At 32.8% G+C, this 14085-nt stretch overlaps 1 protein-coding gene across 1 annotated transcript in view; it reads left to right on the top strand.

The window, feature by feature from the left end:
• The window catches only part of TRPA1 (transient receptor potential cation channel subfamily A member 1), a 44732-nt gene extending 31114 nt beyond the window's left edge, over nt 1-13618 (top strand). Inside the window, exons 22-27 of the mRNA XM_034429966.3 lie at nt 83-212; nt 1087-1269; nt 2737-2805; nt 5577-5687; nt 6519-6616; nt 10278-13618. Of these exons, the coding sequence (XP_034285857.1) occupies nt 83-212; nt 1087-1269; nt 2737-2805; nt 5577-5687; nt 6519-6616; nt 10278-10476 (790 nt within the window). The 3' untranslated portion in view covers nt 10477-13618. The remainder of the gene's footprint in view (nt 1-82; nt 213-1086; nt 1270-2736; nt 2806-5576; nt 5688-6518; nt 6617-10277) is intronic.
• Nucleotides 13619-14085: the final 467 nt, after the last annotated feature.

Genomic DNA, 14085 nt, shown 5'->3' with positions numbered 1-14085 from the left:
CTCAAATGTGTCATGTGATTAACAGATTAAAAAAATTATATATACACCTTTTTAAATTCAATATTGTATTTTCTCTTCCCAGATTTGAAAATTATGGAATATATATTGTGATGTTTTGGGAAATTTTGAGGACTCTGATACGGATCGTTATTGTTTTCTTTTTTTTGATGTTAGCATTTGGGCTCAGCTTCTATGTTCTTCTTGGTTCACAGGTTTGAAATATCATATTAAATACTTTACAAAATTATTTTAAAGGAAAAAATAATGTTATTAAATAACTGAGTTGGTCAAAAGGATTGTTATTACTTAAGCCAAGTTAAATGTGACAGAAGAAGACAACAGCATCTTGGGGCTGATGTTCTCTAGATCTTGATGGATACACTAAAATGTGAGGTGGTGGCTTCTGTTAACAGAAGAGTGGCTGTTAACAAAATCAAAGTTTCATTAACTGAGTATGATAGTACTGTTTCATGAGTTTGAGGCATGAATTTAGACAACATGAAGGTGTTTTTTAATAACTTTAATGCATAAACATACTAGTGTCTATCACCTGATTTTAAAAATTCTGCTAACTACAATTAATCAGAAATAAATCATCACTCTTTATTATCATATTTATTCTCTTAATAAATTCGGTGTTTCTGGGCACCAAATAGCTGTTAATAGAAAATTAAGTTGTAGGTGACTACAGCTCACTGTTTTGTTGGAAATGATATGCCTCAACATGCATAGATAACCTGAGCCATAAAAAGGAGAGGTTAAATGACTATTTTTGAGGGCATCTAACTAAATGTACCTACTGTTTAAAAATCAAAATATACTTGTTTCCTACCAGTGATAAATGCTTGCAGATTAAAAAATTATATCCATGAATTTTCTTTGGATTGCTTAATGTGAGCACTGAAGGCATTTAAAAATCTATTGCAATCTCTGTTAGGTCTGTTAAATAGAAAATTAAAGGTATATTTAAAAGAACATGAATAGTAACATTTTAGATCATAGAACACCTATGAAAAACCAGGAAATTATGTGTGAGTCTGAAAACAGAATACTATAAATTACTATCTTTCCTCTTTTTCCTTTTAGCAAACCTATGGCACTCCATATCTTTCAGTAATGCAAACATTTTCCATGATGATAGGAGATAACAACTACCGTGAGGCTTTCCTTGAACCAATGCTCGCTGATAAACTCCCTTTTCCATTCCTGAGTTTTATAATTCTCATTATCTTTTCTATGCTTATTCCGATTCTTCTTATGAACTTGCTGGTAAGAATGAACTATATTAAAGTTCAGATGTTGACAGCATTACTTGGAACTTGCATAAATTTATTTTATTTTATTTATTTTTTGTCTATGGAAAATACATTGCTAAAGTGGAGGGAGCAGTTGCTGCAATTTATTAGGAATAAATAACAGGCATCAGCAACATTTCCTTTTTGGCTTGTTGAAGGCAGAAATAATAAGGTCTTGTATTTTTCCTAATATGGGAAGAATCCTCCTTTTAGCCCATTGCAGCTATTCTGAGTAACAAATATCAGCCACTGTCTGCATTTCTTAAGAGATTAATTAAAGAAATTTTAAAGAGATGGCACATGGGAATTTCTGCAGGCAAATCACACAGCTGGCTGTACCTGTACTTCCTTTAATGTATTATTTAGGATGCTTGTAGTCACTGAACAAATTACAACAAAACTGCATGACTGCCATCCAGAAACAGCTCAAGTGGTATTATGAGAATGTTTATTATCATTCCTGAAATACCTGAATAATAAGTCCCATTATCTCTTACACACTCAATGCAGAGGCACCAGAAAAAGCTGCTTTCTAATAATTTCCATATAGGATTATTGTAGCATGTTATATCTTGGGACCGTTTTTGAAAAACTGGGTGATTCAAAATATTGTATCTAGGTTGATTATAAATGGAATTGACACCTATTTGCATTTTATTTCAAATTTATTCAATTTAGTCTATTGGGGATACAGTGAATTAGGCAGATGAAAAGCTTTTAATGGCTACAGATGAAGGAATCCAAGGGTCTACTTATTCTACCTGGACCATCAATTCACTATAAAGTCTATTTCTGATGGCTGTGACCTTTGAAGTTAAAAGAGAAATATTAAGTCAGTGTCTGAACCTGCACCTCTTTCTCATAATGGATGGGTGGACATCCATTATTTCGATTATTTCCCTTGGTACTTCTGATTTTTTTTAGGATACGAAGAAATTCATTATTTTAATTATATTTGAACTACTGCATTAATTTTTTTAAAGTGCTATTGTATGCCATCCTTGTTTTTTGTATTGTACAAAACTCTGCCTGGATTTGTATGCAAACGAATATGTTGATTTATTGAATATATGTTAGATGTCTATGGAGATTCTCAGTCATCCAGGTCATGGTTGTCCCAAAGGTGCTTTTTCAAGAGGCAACTGGACTTCCTTTGTTAAGATGTTTCGCCTCTCATCCAAGAAGCTTCTTAAGCTGTGAACTCTGAACTCTTCAACTCTGAAGAAGATTCTTGGATGAGAAGCGAAACATTTTCAAAGAAAAACTAGAAAGTCCAGTTGGTTCTTGAAAAAGCACCTTTGGGAGAATATATGTTAGGTTCCTGTTATGATGGTAAGACTTTTTAGTTTTAATTTTAGTAAAACTGTGATTTAACTGAACAGGCTTGAGATATTTGGAAAGCATAAAAAAATCCTTGCTAATTCTGATTTCCGTTTTGTAGATTGGTTTGGCTGTTGGTGACATTGCAGAGGTGCAAAAGTTCGCTGCAATGAAAAGAATAGCAATGCAGGTTTGTGCAGTGCATGATCGATTTTATATTGATTACGGTATATATAGCAGTTCATATTCTCTGTTTGCTGCTGGGAAAGTAAATTGAAAAATAATTGGGAAATTGCCTGAATTATTCTTCTGACAAGTTATGTGACATTCTAGAAACCTAAAGATAAGGAAAATAAAGAAACTTTAATGTATTAAAATCCAGGAATGAATATGTACATACATACCCATCACACTAAGCCCTTTATTAATATGCAACATTATGCAAAGCATAGATGTTACATAAAAATAGTGTTCCAAAGAAATTAAAGGTGCATTATCAGAAAATAAAAACTTCCACTTTTCAAGATTTACTTTTTAAACCTTGAAAAATCATTCTTACTCTCATCATATTCACATATTGCTTCAGGCATTGCCTTCCGTTATTTAAAATTTTCAATGTCTATCACTAAGTGTTGTACCTTATGATTCTTGATGAACGTATCTTTTCTTTTATGTACACTGAGAGCATATGCACCAAGACAAATTCCTTGTGTGTCCAGTCACACTTGGCCAATAAAAAATTCTATTCTATTCTATTCTATTCTATTCTATTCTATTCTATTCTATTTTATTCTATTCTATTCTATTCTATTCTATTCTATTCTATTCTATTCTATTCTATTCTATTCTATTCTATTCTATGTCTCCCTTCCTGAGGACTTCATCCATCCAACCATTTGGTCTTTGCTTTATCGCATTCTGAAGAACCCACTCCAACTAAATTCAATTTTTATATTTCCCCTGCCAAATGTAACTCACGTTTCCATTTATCAAAGTGGTGAAAGCATGCTTATATTTGCAGCTTTATTTCTTTTGACAAATTTATTATTTGCAACAGATCACATACTACTAGTACTACTACTTTTCTGCCAACATCTGCCCATCTTAAAACTTGTCCATCCATTTTCACTTCTAGCAAACTTGTAATGCAAGTTACATGCATTTTTTAATTCCATTTTTCCTGTCAAACACAATTAACTTGATATTTGATTCATTAATGTTCAGATGAATTTTTCTGGTTGTTTCAGTCTAGCTTAATATTCATTGCAAATGATGTTCTCATCTAATGAGTATAATTGGCATATATTCACATCCATAACCATCATGTCATTGCTGCAAATATAAGCATGCTTTTCTATCATAAATGTATTAAACAAGAAACATCATAAATCTTTTATTTGCTTCCTGTTCAGTGTTGAACAATTTTATTTTTTTATTTTTTTTATTTTATTTTGAATTTGTATACCGCCCTTCTCCCTGAGGACTCAGGGCGGTGAACAGATAGGAAAAAACATCAAGTACAAATATTAAAAAATATTAAAAAATTCACTAAGCTCTCTATTTATTCCCACACACTTTACCTCCATCATATATTCTTATCCCATTGAGTAACCATCAATATTTGTGATAAAACGTTAAATTGTAACCTATAATTTTTTTCATAGATTTTTCTCTAAATCAACAAATGTATAATAAACTTTCTCATTTTTATATATTTTTCAATGACTAGTACAAATGCAGTCTATATATGCTCTACCTTGCACAAACTGACTTCTACTTCCTGAATTTTATTCAGTGCCACCATCATATCCTTTCACCAGAATTCTTCCCAGGCATAACTAATTCTAATCTTTTGTCTACATTCTTGCTATTTTATATAGAGAAACAATAATAGCATTCTTCCAATTTGCACCCAGATTAAACCTGTCATGCACAAGAGACTACATGCGTATTTCAATACTCCTTCAGACATACTATCTACACCTGCAGCTTTGCCATTTCTCAATTATATCACATCATTTATAGCTTGATTTTCTAGAAATTTATTCCAGTCTATGGTATATGCAGTTCAGATTTTTTTTCAGTCTTTAACACATCACTGTTATTTCTAAAACACATTGTAGTATAGTATTTCCTCTCTTCAGTTTTTTCTTTTTTTTCTTTTTTCAACAGCTCTATTCATGCTCTTTAACATTGGCTTCACTCACATTCCAATTCAGTCTCTTATGCTGCAGTTTTTGCCAGATTGCCCATAGATATTTAATAGATAATGACATCTGCCACTCCTCTTGTTAATTGAAGTTTTCATGTAAAGCAGTAGATTTAAAGATTAGTAGTCCCTGTGCAATATCTCCAGCTAATGATAAGAACCAAATCAGTCAGTTTGAGTATAGTTTGGTCAGGATTGCACAAGATTGCACTAAAGTCCATTTTTTTCCTGGGCACATTAATGTTACTCTACGCAATCTAAAGATTATGTTGCTATCCAACACACTTTTGCTGACATGCTACCAGCCTATATATATGCCTTTTACTTACGTGCTCTAACAATGCCTGTTATGATGCCCAGCTAATCTTTGAAATGCTTAATCCAAATATGGATTAAGCTTGGATTTCCCAGGGTTGAAAATTTTGTCAGCATTTCTAATTACTTTAAAGCTTTATACTATATGAAACATTATCCTTAAAACATAAACTTTTAATATGCTGTTATGAGAAATGACATGACCAGAGATTAATTTACCAATTTTTCTATTCATCTTTTTGTGAGGGGAGATGGAAAACCTTAACTTAGTTTTTTATCCAAATAGGATAATCAACCTTACCTTAAATTTATAACAATTTTTCTATATTGCATGTAGAATTAATCTAGGAAGTGAATGGATAGCCCAGTTCTGATGGCACAATAATTTAGTTTTATGCTTTTAGCAAGTTTATTAAAGATATATTTATTTCTCTTAGGTTAATCTTCATACAAACCTGGAAAAAAAACTACCATATTGGTTTCTCAGTAGAGTTGATCAAGAATCCATTGTTGTGTATCCTAATAAACCTAGATATTGTGGCTTTATGGTAAGTTAAAAACAAAAATGACTGAACTTTATGATTTCTATCCATCTTCCAAGCCCCAGAAACCAGAAGAGAAGAATAGAGAGGGCCAGACTAATGTAATTCTTCTTCAATCTTTCAATTTTGTAATGGCTGCCAAGGGCTAAGCTAATAATAAAACTCAAAGCAAAGAGAAATTGACCTCTCATGATCTACTTTCTATTACTTCTTATTGTTGTTTTGGCAGTGAATGCAAGGAGGAAAGATGCTGGTACCTTCTGTTTGCTCTTTGCATTTCTTTAGTCTCCTGCCAAAGTATCAGAGGAGCTAAGAAGCAGAAAGGTCTGGCAAACAGGTAAACCAAAAGGAGAGATGTCTGAAGTTCACCAAGAGAACCAGAGAACAATAACTCCACTGCAAACCAGACTCATAACTGGTTTTAGAATAACAGAATAACAGAATTGGAAGGAACTTAGAGGTCTTCTAGTCCAACCTCCTGCTCAATCATTATAAGCAAATGTCCAATATCTTCTTAAAAACACCTCCAGTGTTGAGTATCTACAACTTCTGGGAGCAAATTGTTCCACTGATTAATTGTTCTAACTGTCAGGAAATTTCGTCTTCTAGGTTGATTGTCTCCTTAATTACTTTCCATTCATTGCTTCTTGTCCTGTGTTCAGGTGCTTTATTCAGGTGAATAAAGAATAAATAAAATAGTCTATTTAATACACTTTACAAGCTTCAAAGATTTTTTTTAAATTTCTGTGTATTTAAACTTAAATATTAAGTTTATTAATTAATTTATTAAGTTATAAGAATTTTATCATTTCTATTAATTCCTATTTTTTATTATAGACTGTGTTCCAGTATTGCTTTGGATGGGATAATACAGCAGCTGATACACAGAGTGCTGATACAACATTAGAACTAGAAGTATTGAAACAGAAGTACAGGTATTTGTTAGTTCTATGCTAAGGAAATAAAGTAATGAAGTTTCTATTAGTAGGAAATCAATTATGATTTCGCAGGCTAAGGATTTTATTTGCAGGACAGTATTTTTATTTGCAGGACAGTATTTTATTTTCAATAGTATTATTAAAACAATACAAATGACTGTGGACTTTATTTTTACTGTAGGCAGAAGCAAGCATTTACTGAACCATTTTTCAATAATTTTCATAGTATATTTCTAAGAAACCTGGAGGTAGTGAAAGAGTCTGACATGCATCTTGGGCTATGTTCCTCACTACAATCAAGTCAATCTTACAACATATAAAATTTCTAATGTTTTCAATTTTCAAAATAATATTTATATATTATGAAATATATAAATTGAAGGGCCTTTGTTATTCATGTATTGAGAAGACAGTGATCAAGTGACAAACTGGGTTTGTTACAAACAGCATGGATTCAAATTTGACTTGAAACAAAAAAGAACGACCTAATGTAAAGAAAGTGTTATTAGTCACCATATCATGTACTGTATAGGGTTAACTTTTAGTAAATACCAACTTCAATATAGTATCCAAGAAAAATGGAGCTGATGTTCTCCATTATCGTTAGTCTGCATTGGTTGAAAAACATCAATTTTTATCATAGTACAAAAATATTCCAAAATATGAAGAGAATGTAGAAAAAAGGAAGAAAAATTCCCTTCTCCGGGGGAATAAGCCATAAAATGCTCATGGTCATAACCCTTGAATTACAAAATGTTGTTTCAAATCAAATACTTTTAAAACAATTAATGTACAATTTCTTTTCATCTGTTGTTACTTTGAATTGGTGTAAATATTTCTTTAATCAAAAGTAAAATTTTTCTGCAAAAGGAAATCTTTTTTTAAAAAAACAAGTTTTATTACAATTTTTCTCTCATCATACATATTTTATGAACAGAGCATTGACCGAGTCACATCTTATATATCTTATACATAATCATAATTTTAATATATTCTAATCTTCCCCTTTTTTCAATATTCATCTCTTTTATATAATTCTTTATCCATATGGCATTTTTTGCCATATCTTATTATTTCAGCTTCTGCCATATTATTCTCTTTCCATAATTCTTTATCATTTTCAATTTTTACATATAAATAACATTACTTTACGCCCTATATTTCTCCTCTCTTGCAATTACACCAGTTATTTACCATATTTCTTCATTTCCTGAAGCATCTCTCAATCATTAGCATTTTAAATTTCCATCCTAATTTGCATTGTTATCAAAATTAGTAATGTTATTAAATTACTTGTTTTCACATTCTTATCCACTGAGTTTTATCTTAAACAAATTCTATTCATTCATCTTTACAAAATAATCGCTTTCATGACTTTGTTATTCCAGTTTTAACATTATTATTCTCTTTATATACTACATTTATTATTTCATGTTCAATTCTTTCACATAAATAACATCACAGTGTGCCCTATAATTCTTCTCTCTTACAAATACATTTTAAATTGCCCTCTAATTTAAGAAACTATCAAAATTACTAATATTATTATATTATCTACTTTCCCATTCCCATTTACTAATCTACCTTGTTATATATATTTACTAATATTTACCCCATTATCATTTTTTCCTTCCAATAGCATTATTCACCTTTATCCATCATCTCTCAATCTTTTTAGAATCCCCCTTTTAAATAATTTTTGCTCAGCCTTTTATCACGCTCTAACTTCTCAATCCATCATCTCTCAATCTTTTTAGAATCCCCCATTTAAATAATTTTTTGCTCAGCCTTTTATCATGCTCTAACTTCTCAATTCTATTTTTTTATTTTTTGTGTTACATTTTATCTTCTGAATTTCTTTTATCTCTTTTTGTTGTACTGTTTCAGCATTCCTCACCAAGACTTTCCTTTGTCTCTTCCAAATATTTCCCTTTTTCCCTTTTAACTGTTTGTTTTTTTAGGAGAGATTTCCCCTCTTTCCTCTCTCCCCTTTCTACATTACACAAAATATCTGTGATATTGTCTACTTGATTCTTATTTTTTAATACTTTCTCTTCTATGTTCTTAACTTCTTGTATCTCATTTAAATTTCTCTCTTCCAAATCCTCTTCACTTTTCTTTTTTATATATTTCAATGAATTTTCTGTTTCTTTGTTACCTATTAAAGATTCATGCACATTTTTAAACATCAGAAGTAGCTCTTCATACATCTGCAACTCCATTTTATAACAATTAAAAAAAATATTAAAACATCCCCAATTATATCTCTTCACAATTAGCCAAAGTTTTAGAGTCTATTTAATTTTCTTATTTCTCCTCTTTTCTTCCTTTCTGCTTCAATTATTCCTCTTTTATTCAGAAGTAGAATGTTCTCCTAAATTATTACTAATCCAACTCCAGAAATAATCAAATCGAATTAGAAGGCTGTCTTCCAAGAGAGAAGGGAAAACCAAATGCAAAACCCAATCACTCCTTAAATGTTCTCACAATGTCCAAATTATCTTCTTCTATATGTCCAAGGTCGGGCCTTCCAGCTATTACTACTTCTTTTTTGTCTATTTAAATAAAGTATTACAGTACTTTTCCTTTCCTCCAATAGATGGCACTCTCCATTTCTTATTCCATACAAAATAGTCTGTTAAAACCAGCTAATTGTCGAAGTATCCAGGGATTTTAAAGTACTCATACAAAATGCTATTTTCTCCCCAAAGTAACTTTTTTTCCTTTTAAAATGTTTTGCTTTCCCCAATTTTCCAAGTATAGAACTTCTTCTTGGGCTTTTTGTATTACAGTTCCCGCTTTTTTCCCCGTATGTGTGTTTTTTTCCCCAAGTGCCAGATAGCCACTAATCCAAGCTCAGGAATTTCTTTTAAAACTCTGGTTTCAATTTTTCCTTTAAGTATAAATTGGCAATTATCTCACCCAGTTCCATCACTCTGTCCAAACACTGCTCCAGATCAATTATTGGGTCCAGTTGTCCCAGCTTCAAGGTGGCCACTAGAAGATGGCTGCCCCCCCCCTCCGCTGCCAATCAGAAAAGCTGTTTCTGTTCCAGCAAGGAAATTGCCAATTCCTCGCGGTCCATGAAACGCCTCTCCTTTCTTCACCGTCCCTACAAGATGGCTATGGCTCGAAAGCCACCTGCCAGTAGTTTGTCCATCTGGATTTTGCGGACTCATCAGAGCCCGCTATTTTCCAGTCGGTTCCCACCACGACATCAAACCAGAAGTCCACAAAAGGAAATCTTATTGTCAAAATAATTTAAAGTCATCTTCAGAAAAGATTAAGTATCTTAATCATCTTTTCATATTTAATATATCTTAATATTTATTTATTATATCATCCATAATATAATCTCATGTATTAAAATGTACACTTTCTTTAGGTTTTCTGAGTGATGTCAGTGGAATTAAGACAAAAAAATAAATATCTTTTCATTTTATTTCATTTTATTTCATTTTATTTCATTTTATTTCATTTTATTTCATTTTATTTCATTTTAAATTTAAATAGTAGCAAACAAGTTTTAGAGGGATTCAGAGGGTGTGACCAAAATATAAGGTTTTGCATGCAGTTCTGATGTCCTCATTGTCAATCCTGGTGTAGCTTGTATAACTTACCAACTTGTCCTATAACAAATGTATGTTTTGGTCTCCAGGCTTAAGGACATTGCAACTCTGGTGGAAAAACAGCACAATCTCCTTAAACTAGTTGCACAAAAGATGGAAATAATGTCTGAGGCAGAGGATGAAGATCCAAATGATTTATTCCAGAACAAATTTAGGAAAGAGCAGTTGGAACATAAGAACAGTAAATGGGATACAGTGCTCAAAGCAGTGAAATCGAAATGTGCTTAATTTGGTTACAACTATCCTCATATTTTTTTTATATAAAATAGCTTCCTAGTAGGAAACAGACATTTACACTGTGGCATTTTAAGGTGGCACAGGAGTTATCATTGTGGGACAATAGTACGTCAATGTGGTTTACGGATTGATTAGCAAGTCCCCTCAATTCCAGTCAAGCTGGTTAATAAGCAAATACTGGGCTATATAATGCTGGATATTCCCTTCCGCTTGCCTCCCTATAGATGATTGGTCACTGACATGTTGCAATAGTGGCTAACCAGGACTGGCTGAATCAAAAACTTATTTCAGCATAACTACCATAAGTTTCTGTATTCTGTATTTAGAAGCTTTTCTATAGAGGCATGGTATAATATTAATTTAGTTATTACCATATATTAAAATGTTTCCAACATGGGAATATATAAAAGACTTAGTTTCTTAAATATTAACACATAGCATAATTAATGCAGTAGCAGCTTTGCTGATGAATTCAGGCCAACTAAGCCAAATTTATCTCTTCGGAATGTCAAAGACATTAATATGATAGTTGGCTTCTCAGAGTCAGTACAATCTCATTTACATTAAAGTGGTTTTCCTGAAAGTATGGTAATAGGAAATATTGAAGTCTGACCTCTATGCATATTGTAGGGAATAATTATATGCGGGGGACTGGGCTAGAAAGCAAGAGGCCATGAGTTCAAGTCCCGCCTTAACCATAAAAGCTAGTTAGGCGACCTTGGGCTAGTCATTCTCTTGCAGCCCAATTCACCTCACAGGGTTGTTGTTGTGGGGGAAATAAGAGAAGGAAAGTGTGTTGGATATGTTCACCACCTTGAGTTATTTGTAAAAATAATAAAGGTGGGTTATACATAAATGAATTTGATAAGTAAAGCTTAAATTTTAAATGTTTTTGGCAGATTAAACATTTAATTCATCAACTACCAGTAATTAAATTTAATTGGTTTTAAATTGGGTTTTTAAATTCGGGGTTTTATAAATTGGGCCTACTATTTAATAATTTAAATTTTTAAATATTGTCTGTCTTTGTGTTTTTAATTAGGCTGTACACCGCCCTGAGTCCTTCGGGAGAAGGGCGGTATAGAAATAAAATTAATTAATAAATAAATAATAAATAAATATTTTTGTTCAGATATTTAACAAATACTTCTGTGCTTAGGATGGGCAATTGCTTTGTCACCTCTAAAATTGTTCAAGATTCTTTCAACTTGCATTTCCCCACAATATTCTTCAAAGGTGGTAGAACTCCCTCTGAAAATTAGAGTATAAACAGGGGTGAAATGCTCCCGGTTCAGACTGGATGACCTGATCCTGTGGTGATGGTGACGGGTGATTCAGAGAACTGGTAGCAAAAATCCCTGGCTCCCACCTCCATGCCCAGCTGAGCCGCACGATCATCAGAGGCTTTTTTAAAAAACTTTTAAAAGCATTTTTTTTAAAGTAAAAAAAAAAGCCTCTGATGATCGGGCAGCTCATCTGGGATTGTCAGAGCCTTTTAAAAGCATTTTTTTTACAACGTAGAAAAAATGCTTTTAAAAGTAAAAAAAAAAGTTGGCCATGCCCACCCAGTCACATTAACCCCCCACCAAGCCACGCCCACGGAACCAGTAGTAACAAATTTTACATTTCACCAGAATATAAACCCATCTAGAAAATGTCAGGTGTTGGGTGTTGCTGCTTATTCCAGTTGTGCTTGTATCAATTTACTGAGAAACGCAGTGTCTTGTGGGGGTGGGGTGCATGCTCATATGCATGCATGCACACTCTTAAGAGTCAGTGTTGACTCCTGGTAACTACCTGGGCTAGTTCCTGCCGTTTTTGGGCATGATTTTGCATATGGTTTACCACTGCCTCCTCCCTAGGCACATGAGTTGTTCAGATAACTTATCTGGCTTTGTTTCTAAGTTGGGACTAGAACTTACCGTGTATCAGTTTCTAGCCTGATGCCTTAACTGCCAAACGAAACTTAACTCTCTAAATACCTCTGGTCCAGTTTAAAACAAAACAAATCCATAGGCCTGTGCAAAGTATTTGAAAGAAGTGATTCACAAAGAATGTTGGTATGAGAGAAGAACCATTCCTTGTAGTAGTAAAGCAACTGTGTCTTTTGGAAAGTTTATGCTTTTCCTAGTTATCTGTGTATCTGATTTGCTTTGCTGATGTTCCTAGAGGGAGCATTAACTGTACAGTGGAAGGATTGATCTTGTATGTTGGTTCAACTCTTGCAGAATCCTTGCTGCTCTTTGAGCATTACAAGTTGGGTAAAGAAATGTCTCAAATCAAACAACTAACCTCAGAAAGCACCAAGTGCTCACAGTTCAGTCCTGAGCTGCAGATATTCTCTTCTATTGATTCAACTCTTCCAAAGGATGTGCTTGCTTTAATGCTTTGAAAGAGAGTGCTTTGCTCATGTCAATACACTTTAAAAGCACGTCTTTTAGCAATAGCAATAGCATTTAGACTTATATACTGCCCTATACATCACTGTCTGAGTGATTTACAAATGTCAGCATATTGCCCCCAACAATCTGGGTCCTCATATTACCGACCTCAGAAGAATGGAAGATTAAATCAACCTTGAGCATGTCAGGATTGAACTCCTGGTGCGTGGGCAAGTTAGCCTGCAATACTACATTCTAACCACTGCGCCATCACAGCCCAATGCTTTTAAATGCTCTGCATGCGAAATCATTGCTTTTATATCATATGGGAAATTAATTGAGTAAAGGATATAAAACGATATGTCTCTTTATCCAGTGGTACATTCATTATGCCTTATAGAAACAGAAATAAACTATAGTCAGTATCATATATTAGCTAAAATTACAACTGCAGATCTACTCAGATGTAAATTCCATAAAGTTCAGTGGACTTGTTAAGATAAAACAGTCTAAATATATGATGAGCACTGTTATCTAGTAAAATATTAGAATAAAAATATTTAAACTATTGTATTGAAGAAGTTCTAACTAATGCTTCTTTTAGTTTTAACCCAAGGCTGGCTTTGTTGATAAAATACATATTGTTCAACAGATAAAATGATGTTATGGTTTGTGTAGATGTGAAGCACAATAAAGATATTGTAATCATCTTCCTGTTTTAGTAAAACTCCTAATAAACCTGCTTATTTCTATACCATTCAGTTGTCTTTTTTCTAAAACAAGAGAAGTAATGCATTTTATCCATTTCATTATGTCTTCTAGTAACGACTGTGATTTTTAAACTCTAAACATTATTTTAGCCATCCAGTAAACTCCTGCTTTCTTTAAATGTGTAAGGAAATTATTATTCTACTTTAGGAATCCACAGAGGATTTACTCATTTGAAAATATCCAATCCGTCTGCTTCTGCAGAACTTAATACACAAGGAAGAATTCTAATCTACTTTCTGAGTTGGAATCTTCCTAATGTCCCCCAATTTCCACTCTCATCTGGCACCTTCCACATGTGTTGAGATTAGAGTTTCTAGAATTGCCAGTAATCATCATTGAAGTCGCACTTCCATTTACATAAAATGTTTTATTTGCAGATGTTTTTGATTTTCAGGCTGAGCCACCTTCCTTAATATGGGGCTCTCCAGATATACTGGGACCAAAATTC

This window comes from Pantherophis guttatus, chromosome 3, assembly GCF_059756535.1.
Source record: "Pantherophis guttatus breed Tessera chromosome 3, ASM5975653v1, whole genome shotgun sequence".
NCBI classification, from domain to species: Eukaryota; Metazoa; Chordata; class Lepidosauria; order Squamata; family Colubridae; genus Pantherophis; species Pantherophis guttatus.
The sequence above is the reverse complement of the archived record's forward strand: the minus strand, read 5'-3'. Positions and strand labels throughout refer to the sequence as shown.